At 36.1% G+C, this 24,270-nt stretch overlaps 1 protein-coding gene across 3 annotated transcripts in view; it reads left to right on the forward strand.

The window, feature by feature from the left end:
- The first annotated feature begins 856 nt into the window (after positions 1-856).
- Positions 857-24,270, forward strand: part of LOC131048312 (uncharacterized) — a 176,815-nt gene continuing 153,401 nt past the window's right edge. Inside the window, exons 1-2 of one of the 3 annotated variants that reach the window (XM_057982220.2) lie at positions 857-1,123; positions 1,193-1,262. In XM_057982220.2, the coding sequence (XP_057838203.1) occupies positions 1,006-1,123; positions 1,193-1,262 (188 nt within the window). In that variant the 5' untranslated portion in view covers positions 857-1,005. The remainder of the gene's footprint in view (positions 1,124-1,192; positions 1,263-24,270) is intronic. The other 2 variants (XM_057982218.1, XM_057982219.1) reach the window with 2 other exon arrangements.

A 24,270-nucleotide genomic window follows, 5' to 3' on the forward strand; every position in this document is an offset into this window, starting at 1 on the left:
CCGACATTTCTCATTGTGGTTTTTCCCATTCCGGGTTTCCTATGTATTTCGTATGTGTTGGATCCTATGTGTAGTTGCATTCTTTTTAGTTTTGGTTTTAAGTTTTTCAGTTTATCAAAAATAATTAAGAAATTTAAATTTTAATCTACTATTGATTCACCCCCCCCCTCAGTAGTAAAATTGTGTTCTACAAATGTCCCCACCGTTACTTACGTTGATAAATTTTTGTAAGTCTTTCTTAAAACAATTTTTGTGTTTAACCATTATTTTTCACCATTCAATAGTTTAAAAGTTAAGGTGAAAAAACAAACAAAGAACCATTTATTCACGATGTTTCCAAAATTCATGTAGACCAACTATGATGCAATGGTAGTATATAGGGGATTTTAGGTTGTAATTAGGTACAAAAATAATTAGAATCTTATTTTAAAAAATTGAAACCCTAACAACTCCCCATGAAGTAGGACTAGACATTTCTCCCAATAACTTAAGATTTTTTAATTCACAAAATATCATTAAAAGATATATAAATTTATTAAATTTTCTAAATAAATTATATATATATATATATTTTTTAATATCACAAAAAATTTATACAACAAATCACCCTTTCTAAAATATTTTATCCTTAATTATTTATATATAATTTATTTAAAAAAAATCTAAATTCTGATTGAAAACTTTTAAATAGAACTGAATTTTTCCTTAACATTTCCAATCACACTAATGATTCACCATGAAGAACAAAAACAAGTAAAAAAAAACTTTGATATATTTTTAAAAATAGTTCTATAATTGTTTTTCCCTTACGTTCAAGCACCCAATTATTTCGGAGTATTCTAATTTAAGTATTCACTCTTTGAATCCAAACCTTTCTACAGGAACATAAAATGTGGCCCGGTTTTGAAAACGAAAACAATTTGAAGTCGTAAAGAAAAACTCTCAACCGTGGAGGACAACAGGCACGGACTGCAGCAACCTCTCCTAATTTCAATTTTAACATTGATGGGTACTGTAGGATTTATCTTCATTACCTTCGGTCTGCTATGGATTGCTTCATTTTTGAAGCTATGGATGTCACCAAAGTCTCTTTCCAAGTCCAAATCTCCATTCTTGCTTAATGGTGAGTTGTTATTAACTTTCCTTCGTCCTCTTGGATTGCTAAATAACACGCTCAATCTTGTATTAATAGCAGATGATAAGGGACTGAAAAAGAAATTGAATTTGTTGCTGCTCACTGCCCACCCCGACGATGAGTCCATGTTAGTATTTTCTAACCTGAAATAAACACATACCTAAATCTAGAAGTTTCCAATGATTCGATTCATCTCTTTGATTGAAATGATAATATTGTGTTCTTTTCCACAATTTTTCATGTTTTGCTAGTTTTTCTCTCAGGTAAAGGGCAGATTTAATTAGGTTTCTGCATCTATAGAGACTTGGTAGTTCTTTTTTTACCGTAGATTTCAGTGTAATGCTTGTATTCCATGTGATTTCTGAAAATTTAATCTCCAAAGAGTGTGGAGAAGTGCCCATTTGAGCTTCAAAATTATAGATAACGCTTAAATACATACAAAGTAGTTAGAAGCATGAAGGTTGACAGAAGAACCTTGTGAATCAAATGTTGCTATTGCCATATTATTGGTGCTAACTCTTACAAACATTCTTTGCGATCCCCTCCAAAATACCCTATTTTCGTTGAACATGGGCTAGGACAAGTTTTTAGTCAGAGGATCATGTACATCAGTGCATGGTGTCAAGTCCGCAATTTGCTAAAACAATCTCCAGGACTACCATCGAGTCATGTTATTGGTGCTAACTCTTACAAACATTCTTTGCGATCCCCTCCAAAATACCCTATTTTCGTTGAACATGGTCTAGGACAAGTTTTTAGTCAGAGGATCAGGTACATCAGTGCATGGTGTCAAGTCCGCAATTTGCTAAAACAATCTCCAGGACTACCATCCTCAATTAGATTTGCACTTGTAGGAACTTATCGGTTTTCTTGTCATCATCCTTAATTAGCTCACAGCATGACTCATTTTGCTACTCCCATTTCTCCAATCCTGAAAAGCAATAACCTATTTTTCTCTCTCAAGTTTCTACGGGGTAGAAACACTTCTGCCGGATAGTTCTTACTGTATGTAGATCACAAAGTAAATCTGGACATGATTAGATCAATCCCTAGACTAAATGCAGAAATAAAGGAAACCTACAGTATTTATAGAAGATCAGACTTTTCTCAATTTGCCAAACTGGTCATATGATACATTACATGGAACCCCACACAGCAAATATTAACACAGAATCAATGATGAACTAGCTTTTAATAAACCAATCCCCGGGTTTGGTATGAATGCAGAAATTAAATCTTAATTGAGTTTATAACAGCGGTTGCAGACAGCCCCAGCTTTATATAAGATGTAACTTAATATACTATTCACCCATAAGCAGTGGTGATATATACATTTTAATTCAGTAGATTTAACATTGCCTCTTTGAATGATTCCTTTACAGCGAAATACATCAATTATAAACATAGAATGATGGTGCATAGCAAGCATGAATTGTATATTGTATTATGAAGTTAATCAGTGATTTGTTGACCCAGTCGGCAATATGCATAAATTAACTAATTAACTCAAATTGCATCTGTCAATAACCATTCACAACATGAGATTATTCATACATCACATATACTGCAGAGGGTTAGTATTACTACCCGTGGGTTCAATACTACTAACAATAATTAGCTGCTTCAGAATCGTTCAGATTACAGATCTATAATGAGCACAGGAGAAATAAAATAATTGCAATCTATGATAAGCATCGACACATGCTGTTTAGAAATCAGAATGCAAGCATAAATCATGCGCGAACTTAAGTTAAATTATGCTGACCATACCAAGGCGCACACCAGTGTTCTTTCCAGCAGCAGTGGTGCTGTCCCAAAGCTAAGCAATTTGCCTTAAAAGACTAGTCCAAATTTGGGCACTGAGTTGTTTACAATTTGTCCAAACAGCTAATGACTTTTGCAGCCAGTGGACTACAAAAGATTGAGGGTTTTTATCCCCTAGATCAGGCTACCAAGGGTTTCTGTCTTTGAGAGTTTCAGTTGAAAATTTGAGTTTTTGAAAATAATAATTTGGATACAAAATGAGGGCGATATATTTGCCTTTATAGGCATTACAATCAGGCCCTCTATTTAATTTACTTTTCCCTCCAAAAGTTAAAAAAAAGGTGACCTCATATTAATTAATTACATAATTAAAAAGGTAGTCTATTGGACTGCCCAAGTGCAGCAATGCTTGGGCTTTAAATTGAGTTGTTGCTGACCAATTAAGAAGGGACATGACATATGCCCATCTCATGCTAAAGGGACATACTTAGGCAACTGTGTCTAACATGATCACTATACTAGGGGTGTTTTCTCAATGGGGTTTGAACTTTGAACCTTAGCCTTCACTGTGGTAATAGCTTTGCCTTACCTCTCAACCAAATCCTGAGAACTATGCTTTTAAGCATATTTAACTCAACTTTATAGGTGACATTTATACACCCTATTCCACTTGCAAAGCGATTTGAGCCCATTGGAAAATTAACAACTACCAAAGCTTGAACATCTCAAATAAATGATTAGTTTATAGAAAAATTTGTTCTCACCATGGTATTATAAGCAATAAAGGCAGAGCATTGTTTTGAGAATCTACCCATGCAAGGTTCTCATTGTTGAAGACAAGATCATCAACCTCAGTGATCCAATCTGACTATGGATCAACCTCTTGTAGATTGATGGGGATATGTCAACGCCCAAGATTTGTTTGTGATGGAGGCGATGGTTGTAATGAACATACACAAGATCATTAAATCTTTGCATTGACAACTTATTGCACTTCTTGGAGTGTATGTGCTCAAACATACTCCAATTGTGCTCACACCCTAAAGCACTACATGGTTGGCTCAAGACATGAATTGTAATTCTTTGAAGATTTGGCACCTTACCACCAAACCTTTCTCACTATACATTTGAAATGAGAAGAAATAAAAATTAATTGTATTGTGTAACTTTGAGTGTCACTTTCAATATTAAGTTATTAATGTAAAAGAGAGAAACATTTTAATTTTTAAACTTAAATTATACCTTTAAAAGATATTTACCTGGCTGCACTGTCTTTTGAGTTGCCTTGCATATATCTCGTGCATGTTATGGTAAATCGATGTTCTTAAACAACAAAGCGAGAGCTCTATATGAAGAATTTACAAGAGACGATGTTTCTAAAAGAAACAATCGTAAATTGAAGCAGAAAATAGAAACTACCTAAAGATGACTGAGATGACTAAGATGACCATTAAGTACACATTACAATATTCTAATACCCTCCCTTAATGGTCATTGTTCTAAGTACCCAGAGAAAAACAGAGAAGGCCACCTCCTTCTTCTTAGAACGTTCTGCGACATGAGCCTGCCACTGACCTTGTCACTGAGATGAGCTTGCCATTGACCCTCTGAGAATCTGGAGAACTTTTGGATAACACAAATCGTCCACAAACTTTTGCAAATGAGCATGACACCCAAAAATAGACTGCAAGAAGCCACAATTTTTGAGGAAAAAAATGCCAAACCCAGAAACTGAAGTTTACAAATCATCATTTTTTCGAAAAAAATGGTAAAAACCCTAAGACAAGAATGTTAAGTATAGCTTCCTTTGGATTGAATGCATAACATATATTTTGACATGGTCTAAATATTGCCGATAACTATCGGTTGCATCATTGTTAACGAATGCAATGAAGGAGGGGAGACGGAGAGTCATGTCCCCGTAGGGTCATGACTCTATGTGGCTTAAAGCCACGTAGAAGTCATGCCCCTACGTGGGCATGACTCTTAGTCCCCATATAAATATAAACATCAACACCTTCAACAAGCGATCAATCACCGTGGAAATCGCAAGTTTGTGAAAGCCGTCGACACTTCAGTAGAAATAATATTGCAGATTTGTATTTAGATATAAATCAAATCTCAATTAATATTCATTCTTATTAAACATCATAAGACTATTATCTTCTCTATTTCTGATCAGATTCCTTCACATGGTATCAAAGCCAAGTTGGTAGAGAAATAATAAAGAGAAAGACAACTTTTTCAGACTCGCAGTCAGAAGCAAAGGAAAGCAATCATGGTGAACAGTGTCAGAGTGGAGGATAGACTTGAAGGCGCATCCAACTTTGTCTCATGGAGAATTCAAATAACAACAATTCTTCAAGAACTCGAATTAGATGCATACATTGAAGAAGACAATAAGATGCCTGAAGACGAGCCAGAGAAAACAACCTGGAAAAGACACAACAACAAGGCTAAGAAAATCATAATTGACGCTGTTAAAGATCACATTCTTCCAACCATCTCAAAACTTACTACAACTTATGATATGTTCAAAACCATCTCAAATTCATATGAAATAAATAATGCAAGCAGATTGCTCACCTTAAAACAACAATTAATGCATATCTTCATGAACAAAGGAGAATCAATTGCATCTTATTTCATGAGGATTTCAGAGTTGAAAGACCAATTATCAACTATTGGAAATAATGTAGATGACTTGGAGCTATCTCTAATAGCACTTAAAGGATTACCATCCAGTTGGGACACTACCAAAGTTCGATCAACTCAAGAATGATTGCACTCAAGAAGAATCTCGGCTAATCACAAGAGGATTGGGTCCAAACAAAGAGGGAGAAATTCAAGCACTACATGCTAACACAAGCAACAAAGGGAAGAAAAGGAAGTTCAAACGGAAGAGAGGAAATAACCACAAAAGCAGAGACTTCTCCAAGATTCAATGCTACAAGTGTGATAAATTTGGACACACTCACAGATTCTGTCCAGAAAGGAAGAAAACTCAAGCAACCATAGTTGAAGTTAAGGAAATAGAGAATCCTCTATTCTTCTTAGCTCTATCAAGTGAACTAAACTCAAACAAACATATGTGGATAATCGACAGTGGAGCCTCTTGTCACATAACTGGATTTAGAGATCAATTCGAAACCTTTGAAGGCCACTCAACTGAAGAAGTTACAATAGGAGACAATTCTACCTATCTAGTGAAAGGAATTGGGACCTGCTCAATTCAATTAAGAACATGGGTTACACTACAGTTGAAAGATGTTCTTTTTGTACCAGGTATCAAAAGGAACTTAGTCTCTATCTCAGGACTAGCTGATCAAGGGTATCGTGTCACCTTCCATGAAGATAAAGTTCTGCTCTGGCCTAAAAAATTCTAATATAAAGATGCTATTCCTATAGGATCTAGAGATGGTAGTTTATACAAATTATGTAATATGCAAAAACAAGCAATAAACCATGAAGTATCAAACTCTAATGAAATTTGGCATAGAAGGTTAGGACATCTTCGATTTAGTGCCCTACCTTCTATAGGAAAGATTACCACAGGATTACCAAACCTAAAGACTAATCATGTTGGAACTTGTAAAGGATGTGCTCTAGGGAATAACTCAAAGAAGTCTTTTCCCTTGAGTGAACACAAATCAAAGGTTGTACTAGAACTCGTCCACACTGATTTGTGTGGTCCAATGTCATTACCATCACTAGGAGGTTTCTTGTATTACGTGATATTTGTTGATGACTACTTTAGGAAAACTTGGATCTATTTCATAAAACTCAAGGAATCAAATGAAGTATTATCAAAATTTAAAGAATTTAAAGCCTTAGTGGAAAATCAAACTGGAAAGAAAATAAAAACTCTAAGATCGATGATGGGGGTGAATATATCTCTGAAAATTTTAAAGAATTCTGCATTTCTGTTGGGATCAAGAGGGAGTGTATTGTACCTTATAATCCTCAACATAATGGAGTTGCAGAAAGAAAAAACAAAACCATCATCGAAGCCGCTAAAGCCATGATGCATGATCAAAATCTACATATCTCATTTTGGGCTGAAGCCTCAAATACAACTGTGTATATTCAAAATAGATGTCCTCATTCAATCCTAGAGAATATAACACCTGAAGAAGCCTTTACAGGGAATAAACCAGATTTAAGCCATCTAAGAATCTTTGGTTGCCATGTGTATATTCACGTTCCTAAAGAAAAGAGAACCAAGCTAGAACCCTTTGGGAAGAAAGGTATATTTGTTGGCTACAGTGAAACCACTAAAGGATATAGAGTCAATATTCCAGGACAAAGATCTATTGAAATCAGTAGAGATGTCAAATTTGAAGAAGATGCTGCTTATAAACTCTCCCTAAGTACAGAAGATGATCAAACCACAGAATCAGATGAAAATCTTATAGTTGAGAATCAGAGGTAGAATAGCATAGAAAATCATGAACTTCAATCACATAATTTCGAGATTGCTGAAAATCCTAACAACAAAAAAAGACCACTATGGGCAAGAAAGATGATTGAAGAAAATAATGTGGAACCTGATGAAATCTTCAAAGAGAATAAGAAAACAAGAAGTCAATCATGCTATGTTGCACTCATGACCGAACTTACAAAATTTGAACCATCAAATATTGAAGAAGCCTTAACATGTCAAGCTTGGAAAGAAGCAATGATTGAGGAATACCAATCTATATTAAAGAATGATGTCTGGGATATTGTATCTAGACCAAAAGACAAATTAGTTGTCTCATCAAAGTGGTTATTCAAAATCAAATATGCACTAGATGGTAGTATTGAAAAACACAAAGCCAGATTCGTTGCCAGGGGTTTCTCTCAAAAGGCTGGAATCGATTACGAAGATACATTTGCTCCAGTTGCTCGATATACTTCTGTGAGAACAATCATTGCCATTGCAGCTTCCAAAAGGTGGAAAATACACCAAATGGACGTAGACCGCATTTTTGAATGGCATTATTGAAGAAGTATACAAAGAACAACCTGAAGGTTTTGCTACACAGGATAGAAACCTCTATGTGTGTAGACTAAAAAAGGCTCTCTATGGCCTTAAGCAAGCTCCCAGGGCATGGTATGGAAGGATAGACAGTTATCTCTCCAAACTAGGATATTCCAAAAATGAAGCAGATTCTAACATATACTTCAAAATATTGGATGGTAACATGTTAATACTTGTTCTCTATGTTGATGACTTGTTGATAACAGGAGAAGATCACCTCATTGCAAAATGCAAACAAGATCTTGTGGCTGAATTCGATATGAAGATCTAGGTCTACTGCACTATTTTCTGGGCTTAGAAGTATGAAAGAGAACTATATTTTCCTAAATCAAGGAAAATACACTATTGATATTTTGACCAGATTTGGTATGATAGATTGTAAACCTCTCTCTACTCCAATGGAAACAAATCTTCATAAGCTCAAAAGTGAAGCAGCAGATTCAGAACCTACAGATCCTACATACTATAGACAAATCATTTTATCCCTTATGTATCTAGTAAACACCCGCCCTGATATTTGTTATGCTGCCAATGTGTTAAGCCATTTCATGTGCGAACCTAAGAAGATTCACCTAATGGCGGCTAAGCATATTCTGAGATACTTGTGTGGCACTATTGGACTAGGCCTGAAGTACAAAAATGTAGAGATACAACTCCAAGGGTATTCTGATTCCGACTGGGCAGGCAGTTCCATTGATCGTAAGAGTACAACAGGGTGTTGTTTTAGTCTTGGATCAGCTATGATATCCTGGTTTAGCATAAAACAGTCAGCAGTTGCTCAGAGTTCCACTGAAGCCAAATATATGGCTGCCTCCATGGGAGCACGTGAGGCAATGTGGTTAAGGAAATTGCTAGTTGGACTATTTGGGAAACCACTAGACCCCACTGTAATTCACTGTGATAATCAAAGCTGCATCAAACTTTCTGTAAATCCAGTCTTTCATAATCGATCAAAGCATATAGAGATCCCATACCATTACATAAGAGATATGGTAGATAGAGATGTCATCAAATTGACCTACATCAGTACTGAAGAACAAAGTACCGACATATTCACCAAACCCCTTGCAAAATTGAAAGCTACGTAGAAGTCATGCCCCTACGTGGGCATGACTCTTAGTCCCCATATAAATATAAACATCAACACCTTCAGCAAGCGATCAATCACCGTGGAAATTGCAAGTCTGTGAAAGCCGTCGACACTTTAGTAGAAATAATATTGCAGATTTGTATTTAGATATAAATCAAATCTCAATTAATATTCATTCTTATTAAACATCATAAGACTATTATCTTCTCTATTTCTGATCAGATTCCTTCACAAAGAATACCTATACCCATGATTTTTGAGGACAAGATCATGCAAAACCCATAATTCTACGGAAACATCGTGAATTACAGATGACTAGACACGATTTTTGATGAGAAAAATCGATCAAAACCAGACACGATTTTTGAGGTGAAAAATCAATCAAAACCCAAGACACAAAATCCGAGACACAGATCAAAATACAAAACTTCATTTTTGAGGAAAAACGGTAAAACTCTTTGACAAAATGATTTTTAAGGAAAAAATCGCACAAAACCCACAATAATTCTTTATGGACAAAAATTATAAAACCCTCCCAGAATTTTTTAAGGAAAAAAATTATTAAAACCCATTAGAAATTTTTAAGGTTAAAAATTTATTAAAACCCATCAAAAATTTTTTAAGGAAAAAATTAGAAAAAACCCCACCAATAATTTTTTAAGGGTAAATATTATAAATCCATGCAGAATTTTTTTAAAGGAGAAAACATTATTAAAAACCCCAAAAAACTGAGCATAACAAATCGTGCGGGTTGGAAAAATAGATGTGGCCACCAAATTGTAGAGCCAACATACGTGGGTCGCACACAGAAACGAGATCACGAGAAGCAGAACAAAAGGGTCGTGGCTATTAAAAAACCCTCGTGCACGACACAAACACAGACGTGGGCACATTAAAAACCAAAGGTCACACAAAGCAGAAATCAGAGATGAGGTTGCACATAGAGCCACACGATTGTCAGAACCCCTAGCACGAATAATCGTGACCAAAACCCATAAAGCAAAAACTTCACGTGCAGGAAAAAAACGGAAATTTTAGATTTCACGGGTAGAACCATGCAAAAATACAGGTGCAAATTTTGACACGCGCACGAAAAAATCAGAAACGTCGACTAGAAAAGATTGTCGCAGACCATAAACAGACCATGAGAAATTGTGGCGTCTTCAAACCCTCACATGAATCTTCAGCAAGCCCGTGAACAGAGAGAAAACCAAATTTCAGAGTCCTCACACACAAACGCCAATGACAAGAAAAGAACCTACGAATTTTTCAGAAAATAGGACCCCACGAATTTTTATTAAAAAATTTGCCAAAAAACAAGAGGCCATGAATTTTTATTTAAAAATTTGCCAAATTCTGAAAAATCCTATCGACCTGTTTTGATACCATGTTATGGTAAATTGATGTTCTTAAACAACAGAGCGAGAGCTCCATATAAAGAATTTACAAGAGACGATGTTTCTAAAAGAAACATTCGTAAACTGAAGCAAAAAATAGAAACTAATTGAAGTTGACTGAGATGACTAAGATGACTAAGATGACCATTAAAGAAACATTACAATATTCTAATAGTGCAAAGAGGTCTCCTTGTGCAAGCCTAAAGATCTCTATTGCAGTGATTATTTTGCTTCAACCATAGAATCAAGTGTTATTTGCTCTACATTGTGTAGAGCACACTCGAGACCTCCTTGTTGGCCTTGAAATTTGGGTGGAATTGGAATGCTGGATTGAGGAAATAGGCAGCTGCATGTAGAGGCATCTGAAGCTGAAGATGCCATCATTAATCAGTGATCTCCCATATGGGACGGTTCTTATCCTCAACCCCTAAGTAAACAAATCTGGTGATCTCCTTTGCTCTCTCCATGCCATGCCTTCATATATGTAGTCCATTGCATGCTTCTCTCCATCAACTCATAGCAGAACAACTAAAGGCTATGTGAATTGCAATAATTGTGAAACATTAACATAAACAGGTGTGAACAAAAATAAGCAAATGAAATGGAAATATGAACATAAATATAATGGAAATTTACCTCTACAATCTCCTTGGCTAGTTGCCAAAAAATATGCTCATCAAAGATCCAATCAACCATGTCAACTCTTGCATTGGTCTTACTCTTTGCATGTGATGATGTAGACCACTCCTCATAACAAACATACGCCTCAAAGTGGCCTTTGGCTGAAGCAAGGATTGTAATGTGATAATATTGGTTGCAAAACAGGTTATTTCAAAATGAGCCAACTCTTTCTTATTTGTGAATTTCCTCATTAGGTTGAGGACCTGAGTTTGATTATATAGATATTTACAATTGTTTTTGCATATTTTATACATGTTTTGATCCGTGGAAGTTTGCCAAGATCCTCCAATATGAGGTCAAGGCAATGAGCAACAAAAGGAGTCTTGAACAAGGAGGGGTGCCTATTCACAAGTAATCTACTTATATCAACATAATTTGCTGCATTATTTGTAACTATTTGTACTACTTTCTCCTCATCCACCTCGACAAAGACTCCCTCCAAAGCCATACAAAGGAATTCAACATTTTTTGTGTTTTCAAAAGCATCATTTGACTTCAACAACATTGCGCCACTTGAAAAAGAAACAAAATCAGCAATTGACTAAATTATAAATTATAAATTTTAATCACTATATCAATGGATTTCATGAAGTACTTTTTCCATATGTCATCAATTTTGTCTTTCACATGTCTTTCACATCATCCACCTTTTGATTCAAAATGAAGCCCTTTTCATCATTAGGGGCTTTTAACCCAATCCCACAAAGAGCATTGGCATCTATCCTATTTTGCTAATAAGAAGACCCAAAACACATAAAATAAACAAAGTAAGTATTCTAAATTGAGAGTTTAACTTTTAAATCTTCAATGCTACATACTCCTAAATGCAAAAATTCAATAGACATAGAAATCAAACTATGTATTTAAAAATAATAATAATAATAATTACTTGGCTGCATGAAATAGAATGGTGCATTAGAATTAAAGTCTCTAAGTGCACTATTTGCAGCCTCATGCTTGTCCTTGTTCGAACCGATGCTCTTAAGTGGTGCAGTCTTGGTTGCAAGGGCCTTAATAGACTACTGGAACAAGCAGCAAATCCTAACTGTCAAACAACAACACAGAAAATTCTTCTATTACTATTCAAAATCTCAATTATAGCAGTAGTACAAGGTGTCACAAGATCATACGTGTGTTGGCACAGGCATTGGCCAAAGCCTTACAAAACACTCCAGCATTCAAAACCCAACAATTGTTCACAATTTCTTTGCATTCAAACCTCTCACTCTTGACACTATGTCTTGTAGATGAAAAATATGGCCTTCTAGAAGTCACAAAACTTAAAAAACTAACTCCAAATCCTGGGCGTGTGAAAAGTATCCAACCATTCATAAGTTACCCAACAAAGGTCACCTTCCAATCGTGGGTAAAGCCAATGTCCAACACATCCTCTGACGTGAGTTCCATGTTCTGATAGTTCAGGCCATGTGTCACTCCCTCATTCATCCTCTTGATTTGCTATCTTTTGTCATTATAATGGCCTTTGACATCTGCTATCCACGCACCTGTCACTATCGCTCCCATTCTCCCTTTGTCAGGGGTTTGGGCTTCCTTAGGAACCCATGCACTTTCCTTTCATGTTCTTGGGGTTAGGATCTAGGTTGAGAGCCCGTCATTCACTCTTCTCTTTATCAAGCTTCAGGGTCTACCACCTTATTGGGGTGTCGGTGTTCTTAATCTACGAATGCCATGTCTCTTCCTTTTGTGCTTGTTGAGAGGTGGGATCGGAATTAGAACCTGTTAAAGGTTTGGGGAGTTCTTTGAATTTGCATATCCTTCAACCAACCTTGCCAAGCCTTGTTGGGGCTTTTAGTGAACTTGGGAACTTTGAAAAAGAAGATTAAGTCCTTTCCTTGATAAGTCATCCAACTTTGAGTTGGAACTCATTGGGAGTTCCACTAGTGCCAGGAACTTGTCCAAGCGCCAATTGGGAAGCTTGCAAAAGATAAGTCTCCATTGGCAATTGAGGGTTTTGAGGGAACTCAGAGCTTTGTTGGTGGCTCTGGGTGTTCCCAGAACCTACTTTTCCTCCAATTTGTTCTTGATGGAGGGAAAACCTTCAACTCTTTGTAACTTTGCCCAGACTTAGCCAAATTCATTCAAATTTGAAAACAACACAACCTTTTAGCTTACCTTGATGATGGAGTCTTCACTTAATGAAAAAGAATAAGCTTGTCGGTGATTTTAGCATGAACTGGAATTTGTTGGTGGTTCTAGGGGTTCTTGGAATCAACATAACCTCCAATCTGTTTTTGACAAAGGCTTAACCTCTGATTGGTCATAACTTGGCCAATGTTACTCCTTTTTCCACTAAGCTGAAACCTAGGATACCCATTAAGGTCTTCTACAAGATGGAGTCAACTCTTGGGTGAAAATCCACCAAAATATTTGGAAATTAGATTATCCACTCTTGCAAGCAAAAACAAAGGAAAACAAACAAATAAAGCAAATAAAATATTTCTGTTTGATGAGGATTGCTAGTGAACTTGGAAGCTCCTACATCATCAATGGATAGTTGTAACTTGGAGTGGTTTGTGGAACAAAACATTAAACTAAATTGGATGAAGATCTACAAATACTAGGCCTTATATTTACACTACACTACCATTGTCACTACTCATAGATTCAAGAAATGGAGGAATTGAAGAACTCTCTCCACCAATGGTTTCCATTTCTTCTCTTTTTTATAATTCATTTTGCTGCTCAAAGTGTCTAGTATACTTTGCACTTTGTGTATTTTACTTAAATTTCTGTTGTTGGGCATGGTTTAGCATCATGGCATGGCATGTGTGCATGGTGATACTTCAACCAATTAGTAGCTCCCACATGCATTTTTACTTTGCAATTGATACATTTTCTCTCTCCCTTTTTTGCTCTAAGGATGGCATGTTTCCAATAAGGATCCCTTCTGATTGGGGTTGACATTGTGCTTGAAAATTTGGAAGTATGCTGCAATAAGATAAATAGAAAAAAATCAACATTTACACTTTTAATTAAATAAAAATAAAAAAATAAAAATTTGAAAACAATTAGTGTTTGCAGTTAAAAAATAAAAAACAAAACAAAAAAAACCAAAAAATAGCTAGGGTTTGATTATTTGATAGCAAAGGTTTTTTTTTTCATTAACCTAAAATAAAAAAAGAAAAACAAATGTAGAACACAATGGAAATTTGAAAATAAAAAACAAAGAAATAAAGAAATGCTTCAAAATACAAACTTAGCTCTTCAAATTTGCTCCAAAATGATGGTAGGTAGTATCAAATAAATAGTGGGCTCTTCCAGATCCTTCTTAAGCTCCTCCAGATACGTCAATGGCTGCTACAAACCTATCCCAATGATCTTCAATAATTGTTTTGTTCTCAACCAATGTGCTGGTTTTCTCTCCAATGGAATATATCTTTTGTTCAAAAAGTAGTTTTTCACTTCTTGATTTTGAAAACAAAATGAATGTCTTTTTTGGGCGTAGGAGATGATTTTAAATGTTTTTGTTTCAACCATTTATGTTGTTTTTTATTGCCTTTTCTAAATTTTAACTTTACCCTGCCGTGGTCAAGTCTACCCTACGGGACTCATTGGGTCCAACAAGTTTGGCAAACTCAGCGAGTCTCCCAGACTCATAGGGTACTTGGGTCTTGAGTCCCCAGGAATTGGTTAGACCCTCTTGCCTTGGGACTTGTCGAGTTTACAAAAAAATGGACAAATTTTGTAGGAGAGATGTATGCCTTCTACTCGAGTTCAATTATTATTTCGCTTTATAATACAAGATATAGAAAACTTACTAAATATAGTAAAATAGGTTTCTTCACTTCAACCCTTTGAATTCAGCTATTATATAACTTTATAATACAAGATATAGAAATCTTACTAAATATAGTAAATTAGGGTTTTGTGAGAAGTACAGAGACACCACACATGGTAGTGATAGTGTCCTTGGAAGTTGAAATGGAGTGTTATATAAGGAGAATTTTTTTAGAAAGTTGAAAATATTTGTTGGAATTTCTTAATTGTGGTGCCCCTCATTAGGGTCATAATTGTTGACCTATTAATTGAAATTCAAAGTTCATATGTTACTTGAAATCTCAGGTCATGAACGAAATAATTTGGGTTGGATTATGGTGTTAACATGGTCTAGTAGCTGCATCACCAAATTTTGCTTTGGAGGACCCCTGCAAAAGTATTCAAATTTATGTTCAAAAGTGGAATGTTAAGGATTTTGTCTTTCTTTTAATTCCTTAGACAATATTCAATGCTATTAATGTATGCTCTCTAGTTATTTCTGATTATGAACTGAAACTTCTTTGTTTGCAGGTGGCTGTAGATAATATTTATTGATTTCGATATTTCTCCAGCATTCTTCACGACACATATATATAGGCATTGCCTAGTAAGATCAAGGCATGCCTTGACCAGAAGACATGTCCAATCAAGACATGTCTTGATCAAGGGTGGTGCCTCTTCATAATGCAAACCGATAACTATCGGTTAATATAAATGTCGATACATAACAAATGATAATCGATGCCAATCGGTTTGTGATTTAATGCAGTTTGATTATCATTGTAACCGATAATGAATTAGTTAGTTTCTAATGCAATTTTAGTTATCATAAACCGATCACTAATCGGTTTATTCTTAATGCTATTTCATGGTAATTGATGGTAAATGCAACCCGATTATGGATTGGTATAAGAGAAAAAATATGTTAATACGATAACTATTGTAGTTATCATATGACAACACTAATTAGTGTTGTCATATGACAACTAGAATAGATATGCAAAACCAATTGCAATCACAACATATAAATGAAATCACTGCATAGCAAATACAATCATATCTCGATCGATGATAGAAATGCTTATAAAGATGATTATGATGTCTACCATTAGCATGTAGATTTATCGATAGGATAGATGATTGAATGAGAGACTTCATTTATCTCTCATTCAATCATTTATCTTACCGAAGCTACATTGTTTCAACACTCCCTCTTAGCTAGGGAAGATAAATGGAGATCTATGTAAACATTGAAATAATCATCTAATTATATAGCATCACATTTCTCATAATAGAATGTATTACATGACCTCGTAATACAAAAGATCAAGTCACATATGCTCGTGACATGATGTATCACATAAAACGTGATACAGAAATATATCACATCATCTCGTGATATAGAGATATCACATAGCACGTGGTATCAGTATCGCATAACACGCGATACCTTGGATATAAAATAATTTGAGAATATTGAATTCTCTTATATCCAGGTTATGGTATGTGCACTGACAGTATGTCACATAATGTCTACCATAACATATCATGGCACATCCATGAGTCAAGATGATATCAAGTCAGCATGATATCAACATTACAAGATCGTCACCTTGTAATGTTCAGTACAAGTGTTCATTATCTAAAAGATTGTCACCTCTTAGAAATGGACACAGGGGGAGGAGCCCATAAAGTCATAACACGACAAAAGAAGTTTACACATTAAACATCTTATATATTAGTACATATTACAATTCAATCATACCAAGTCCTTTCCTGAAGTGTTCAACTTTTACTCTGGATAGAGGCTTGGTCAGTATGTCTGCTGTCTAGTCTGCTGTACTTTAGTTGATATACTGCAACTAAATCACATTCCTATCCACCATATCTCTCACATAGTGGTAAAGAATCTCTGTGTTTGGATCCATCATGAAATACGGGGTTCACAGACAGTTTTATACAACTTTGGTTATCACAATGAATTATAGTAGGCTTCAATGGCTCATCGAATAATCCCACAAGTAGTTTTCTAAGCCATACAGCTTCTCATGCAGCCATGGAAGCTGCGATATATTCGGCCTCTGTAGAACTCTGAGCTATTGAAGACTGTTTCCTGCTAATCCAAGATATCATGGCTGGACCTAAACTGAAGCAGCATCTCGAGGTGCTTTTCCTGTCAGTCACACTTCCAACCCAATCTTAATCAGTGAACCCATGAAGATCCAAATCAATTTTCTCATACTTGAGTCCATAGTTAAGAGTACCTTGAAGTATCGCATAATATGTTTCACAGCCATAAGATGTATCTCCTTAGGTTCACACATGAACTGGCTCAAGGCATTTACTGGATAACAGATATCAGGTCTAGTATTGACCAAGTACATTAACGATCCGATCATCTGTCTGTAGAGAGTGGGATCTACCAATGGGGAATCTGTTGCTGCCTCCTTCAGTTTGTGAAGATTAGTTTCTATAGGAGAAGACATGGGTCTGCAGTTCATCATACCAAATCTCTTCAATATGTGTAAGGTGTATTTTCCTTGATTAAGCACAATACTGTCAGAGTTTTGTCAAACTTCCAATCCAAGAAAATAATGTAGAAGGCCTAAATCCTTCATATCAAACTCCTTTTCAAGGTCTTTCTTACATTGTCCAATAAGGTGATCTTCTCCTGTAATCAGAAGATCATCAATATATAAGATCAATATCAGCATATCACCTTTGACTTTCTTGAAGTATAGATTCAGATCTGCATCATTCTTTGAGAATCCCAATCCCAGAAGATAGCTGTCAATTCTTTCATACCAGGCCTTGGGAGCCTGTTTTAAACCATATAGGGCTTTCTTTAATCTGCACACATGTGTCTCTGCATTGTGGATCTCAAACCCTTCTGGCTGTTCTAAGTAGACTTCCTCCTCAATTTTACCATTCAAGAAAGCAGTTTTCACATCCATCTGATGGAATTTCCAACCTTTGGTTGCTGCAATGGCCAGTACTGCTCTGACTGAGGTGTACCTAGCAACTGGAGCAAATGTCTCATCATAGTCTATCCCTTCTTTCTGTGAAAATCCTCGGGCAACAAATTTGGCTTTGTGTTTCTCTATGCTACCATCTGCGGCATGTTTGATTTTGAACAGCCACTTGGATGAAACAACGGATTTCCCTTTTGGCCTAGGAACAATTTCCCACACATCATTGTTAAGTATGGATGTATATTCTTCAGACATTGCATCTTTCCAAACTTGATGTTTAAGAGCTTCTGGTACACTAGAGGGTTCTGATTTGGAGAGATCATTCATAAGGGCTACATAGCTAGAAAATCTTCGGGGCCTCTTACTTTCTCTAAAAGTCCCTGAAGGAGCTGCAAAGTCCCTTGCATCCTCCATTGTTTTGTGAGCCCATAGAGGTATTTTCTTCGGGATTTCTTGGGGAGGAATCTGTACTTCATTTTCTTCTGAACACTCCCTCTGAATCTCAGGAGTGGGATCCTTTACTAGGTCTGAAGATGGAGCATAGGTTTCAGACTCAATAGAGTATATAGCCCTTTTGAAGGCTGCCTTCTTCAAATATAACATCTCTACTAATTTCAATATTGCTATGTCCAGGTACAAAAATTCTGTAAGCTTTAGAGGTTTCACTATATCCAACAAATATTCCTTTTCTTCCAGAGGGTTCTAGTTTTGTCCTTTTCTCTTTAGGTATGTGAAAGTAAACAGGCCAGCCAAATATTCTAAAGTGGGTGATATCTGGCTTTATCCCGGTGAAGACTTCTTCAAGGGTCTTGTCTTCAATGTGGGAATGAGGACATCTATTTTGTATGTAAACAACAGTGTTGGAGACTTCTGCCCAAAGGTGAGTTTCTAAGTTTTGATCAAAGGAGCATGGCTTTGGCTGCTTCTATAATGGTTCTATTTTTCCTTTCAGCAACCCCATTTTGTTGGGCGTTGTAAGGAACAGTGAACTCCCTCTTAATCCTAGCTTCTTTACAAAATTCCCTAAAGATGTCTGAGGTATATTCCCTCCCATTATCAATTCTTAGGACTTTTATTTTCTTTCCGGAAGAGTTTTCAGAGAGGGATTTGAATTCCTTAAATCTCTTGAGAATCTCTTCAGATTCTTTACGTTTAAGGAAGTAGATCTAGGTCTTCTTGGAGAAGTCATCAATGAATATTACATAATAAAGGAACCCTCCTAATGATGGTACAAACATTGGCCCACATAGGTCAGAATGAACTAGCTCCAAAACATTGCTCGTTTTCCTAGAACTATTCTGAAAGGAACTCTTAGTATTTTTGCCTAGGGCACACCCCTTACATGTACCAGAATGGTATTGTTTTAACTTAGGCAAACCAATTACTAATTTTTCCATTGAACATAAAGCACGAAAGTTTAAATGACCTAATCTTCTATGCCAAATTTCATTAGAATCTGCAATCTCATGAAGTAGGGCTAGGTTAGATTCAGTACATACCTCGTACAAATAGCCTTTTCTATGTCCTAGGGTTATAGCCTTCTTGATGGAAGAGTTTTGTGGCCATACTAGAACTTTAGCATTCATGAAGGTTATTCTGTACCCATCATCTTCAAGTGCAGATATGGAGATTAAGTTCCTCTTGATGCCAGGAACGAATAGGACTCCAGTGAGTTGGAGAGACATGCCTGTCTTCAGCTTAATGGTGTAGGTATCGACGCCTTTCACTGGATGTGTAGAGTCATCACCAATGGTTACTTCTTCATCCGTTTCTTCTAACATGGAATCCAATAATTCTCTATACCCAGTGATGTGTCTGGAAGGCCCACTGTCAATGATCCAGGTGTTAGATTTATTGGATACTTGGCTAGAGAGGGCAGAGTAGAATACATGCTTCTCGGAGTCATATTCTTCCCTTTTCACTTTTGCAAATGTAGCTTCTTGTTTGATTCTATCCAGACATCTTGTTGCATAGTGTCCATATTTATCACACCTAAAGCACTGAATGTGAGAGTTGTCTTTCTTAGATGACCTTTTCTCATGTCGGTTCTTTCTCTTCTTGAAATGTTTCTTCTTGCTTTTCTTGTTGGAGTTGGTATTAAGAACATGGAGATCTTCATCTATGTTCTTTTGCTTGATCCCCCTCTTATTTAACCTTGACTCCTCTTGAAGACAATCTGCTCTTAGCCTAACAAATTTCGGATATTTAGCCCTTGCACTAATGCCTTGGACAAATGTTTCCCATGTACTAGGCAACCCATCTAGAGCAATGAGCGTTAGCTCTTTGCTCTGGATCTCATATCCAAGCGTTGCCAGTTCATCCCTTAGGGCTGATATCCACCTAAAGTATGCATTGATTGACTCTCCTTTGTTCATACTTATATGATTTATTTCCCTTTGTAGAGCCAGGGTTCTACTTGCGTTGTTTATCTCGAATGCACTTTCGAGTGCTTTGAACATATGGTAGGCAGTCTCATGCTTTGTTATCATTGGCATAATGATTTCTCACTCCATCGAGTATGATCTTCATGGCTTTTTCATTTCCCTGGATCCATGCCGATTTGTCAGGTTCATTCTCAGGTTCTTTAGATTCAACTCTTACAAATGATTCAACTTTATTCTCTTTTAGAATCATCTTAATTCTGAATTTCCATGCTGAGAAATTGTCGCCTCCTTCAAGTGTATCATCAAATCTGATAGCGTTAGCCATGGAAATGTGATGTCTATATCCTCGATTTGAACTTCTCAAATTTGAATGCCTTAGGTTCGATCAACCTTGCTCTGATACCATGTAAAAGTATTCAAATTTATGCTCAAAAGTGGAATGTTAAGGATTTTGTCTTTCTTTTAATTCCTTAGACAATATTCAATGCTATTAATGTATGCTCTCTAGTTATTTCTGATTATGAATTGAAAACTCTTTGTTTGCAGTTGGTTGTAGATAATATTTATTGATTTTGATATTTCTCCATCATTCTTCACGGCACATATATATAGGCATTGCCTTGTAAGATCAAGGCATGCCTTGACCGGACATGTCTCATGACATGTCCGATCAAGACATGTCTTGATCAAGGGTGGTGCCTCTTCATAATGCAAACCGATAACTATCGGTTAATATAAATGCCGATACATAGCAAATGATAATCGATGCCAATCGGTTTGTGATTTAATGCGGTTTGATTATCATTGTAACCAATAATGAATCGATTGGTTTCTAATGCAATTTTTGTTATCATTAACGGATCACTAATCGGTTTATTCTTAATGCTATTTCATGGTAATCGATGGTAAATGCAACCCGATTATGGATCGGTATAAGAGCAAAAATATGTTAATACGATAACTATTGTAGTTATCATATGACAACACTAATTAGTGTTGTCATATGACAACTAGAATAGATATGCAGAACCGATTACAATCACATCATATAAATGAAATCACTGCATAGCAAATACGATCATATCTCTATCGATGATAGAAATGCTTATAAAGATGATTATGATGCTCTTGATCGATGATAGAAATGCTTATAAAGATGATTATGATGTCTACCATTAGCATGTAGATTTATCGATAGGATAGATGATTGAATGAGAGACTTCATTTATCTCTCATTCAATCATTTATCTTACCGAAGCTACATTGTTTGAACAACCCCTAAAATGCAAAATACAAAAAATTTAAAAATAAGAAATAATTAAAATCAGATTTCTGTCCAAAACTACCACTTAAATTACCCGAAATGTTTTTTGGATCATTCACCCCTCCTTGAGAAGTGATGGGTCCCGTTGCTCCTAGTTTCTCTACTAGATGTGGGTACTTTTGATGAATTTGGTTTGTGGTGAACCATGTTCACTAATGTGGAAATTGCCTTACCTTCACCACTTGATAGATTGAAATCTATCGATTCTTCATCTCCTTTACCAATGTATCAGTAATTTAATTTATAAGAATTGGAGTGGTAGTGTTAGGATTTAGCTATGTGGTCTACAACTGTTTAACAAATTTAATTTGTCCAAAGGTGGTGGAAAGTATGACCAAAGTAGTTTTGCATTAAGAATTGGATGCAACCCAAGATAGAATGGCAAGTTTAGTTCAAATGCATTATTAACACCTACGTGGTAATGGTGTTTGGACTATACCGCAAAGCTTGAATTTCCTATTTGAGCTTTGAGGCCTTTCTATATTGAAGGTGCAACTGTACCTTGCCTCCCACATGGAATTGATGAAGGACATGATGTTGATCATGTTGTTACTTATACTTTTCATTGGTTTCTTGCAAGATCTTGTGAGACTATTGCTAAATGTGTCGAATCCTCTCAAGACATATGGAAGCATTATTCAATTCTTTTCTAAAATGTAGTGATGGCTCATCCATTGTGACAACTAATGCTACATTAATGGGTGCCGGTGTCTATAACTTGAGGCAGTTTTGGAATGGATTGTGGTCCATGGAACCATGAAGACTTTGATTGTAGTTGGGTTGGACATAGGACATGCTCTCCTCCCATGTGTGGAGATACTTTGATTGATACATTTGGGGAATGTGCACAATCTATAGATGGATGCTATGATCTCATCAATTTTGTGTCCATAATGGACCATAGCAAGACCAAAATGGGTTGAAAAATCTATTATCCCTATTTGACACAATGCTCTTTGCTAGGTCAAAATGGATCCATATGTTTCAAAGAACATCATGCTAGTGTTTTTTGCAAGACTCATAGGACATTAGACCAATTATTTGTGAGACCCTCTCAACCACAATGTATGTAGAGTCATGACCATGTCTACTCATTAGAAGGCATGGCTTGAAATCCATTAAAATACAATATCATGACTTGTTAGAAATTGGTAGGGGTGTATATAGGTCCAATTATCAATCGGTAGGCTTTGCAGTTGAAATGCATACAAAAACTACTAGGAGGGGGGGCGGGGGGGTGAATCAGTATATATATTTTTAAAGACATGAAACCTCATAAAACATAGAGAGAGCAAACATCAAGACACAAACACTAATTTTCTTGTGGAAAACCCTTTCAAGTAAAAAACCACAACACACAAAAGCTTTCATTAACAAATGGGCATCGACCCAAATTACAAAAGTGAGCACTAACTCTCCTTGAAACACCAACTTCAATGAGTTGAAGCACCTACTCCAGTCTTTTACATACTCAAAAATTACTAAAATTTTAGAAAGATCTTCACATTTTACATTAAAAAATCCTGTCATATTCACATAAGCAGCTCCATTAAGTATCTCTCAAATATAAGCTCCTCACTCTGAAAATAAAGCTAGACTCCTCTGAATTGCACTTAGCACAATCGTATCTTCCTTATTTTCACTAGTTCACAAACTCAAGCATCCCTCACAGAGCGCACACATTACAGTAGTTACAACAGACTCACAGGAGAAACAAACAAAGGCAGACATAGAGAAAGAGGAACCTAAGAAAGAGGTTGAAGTGAAGGAAACTGAACAGAAAAAGGAGGAAGTGAAAGAGAAAACAGAGGAGAAGATAGTAGGAAAAACAGATGAAAAGGAAAAAGCAATGATAAAGCAACAAATTGATGATGAGGATGACTCAATAGGCATCAAAGGGCCTATAGATGTAGATAATATGAGTGCATTTGAACTCATGGAGATTGCAACAATGATGCAATCTAGAGCTCAAAAGAAAATATTGAAAGAGCAGAGGAAGGAAGCAAAAACAATTCAAATTGCCGTTGAGATTCTGTCAAGTCTTCTACCGGAGACTGACATTGGAAATTTATCAACTCCTATCGGCAAGCTTGGCCAGTTGGTTGCTGATGCATCTGACCGACTGAAGTCGCTTGAAGAAGCCGCTCAGACTTTAGCTGAGAAGAATTACATAAAGAAGAGAGGAGAGCAAATAATGAAAGATATCGATACATGGAAGATTGCTTTATCCCTAAATAAAGATCTTTTGAAGACTGCTATTGAAACTGGAGGAAGGATGCTAGCCTATACATCTAATGTTTCATTTTTCTATACTGATTTGATTAAGAGGCGAGAAGAGACAAAACAGGAACTGGAAAGGATATGTACTACCTACATACCTTTACAGGACTCGGCCTTAGCATTTGGCAAATCAGTTGATGATTTACAAAATCGGTTAGATATCTATGATTGTGAACAGGCTAAGAGACTTCGATCCTTGAAGGAACTCAAGAACCAGTTAAGACCTAAAGTGGAGATCTTACAATGGGCATACAAGGATGCAGAAGTGGTTTTGGCAACTCCAGAGATGAGCACAATGGATGCAATGGAAGAATTCGCTGCACAGGTTATGTCAACCATTGAGATCACTGAAACATTATTGGAAACATGGGAAAATGATTTTACTCAGATGAAGATCACTTTCAGTGACATTTTCTTGCAAATTGCAGTGAACACTCCTTGAA

The sequence above is a fragment of the Cryptomeria japonica genome, chromosome 3 (genome assembly GCF_030272615.1).
Source record: "Cryptomeria japonica chromosome 3, Sugi_1.0, whole genome shotgun sequence".
Classification (NCBI taxonomy): domain Eukaryota; kingdom Viridiplantae; phylum Streptophyta; class Pinopsida; order Cupressales; family Cupressaceae; genus Cryptomeria; species Cryptomeria japonica.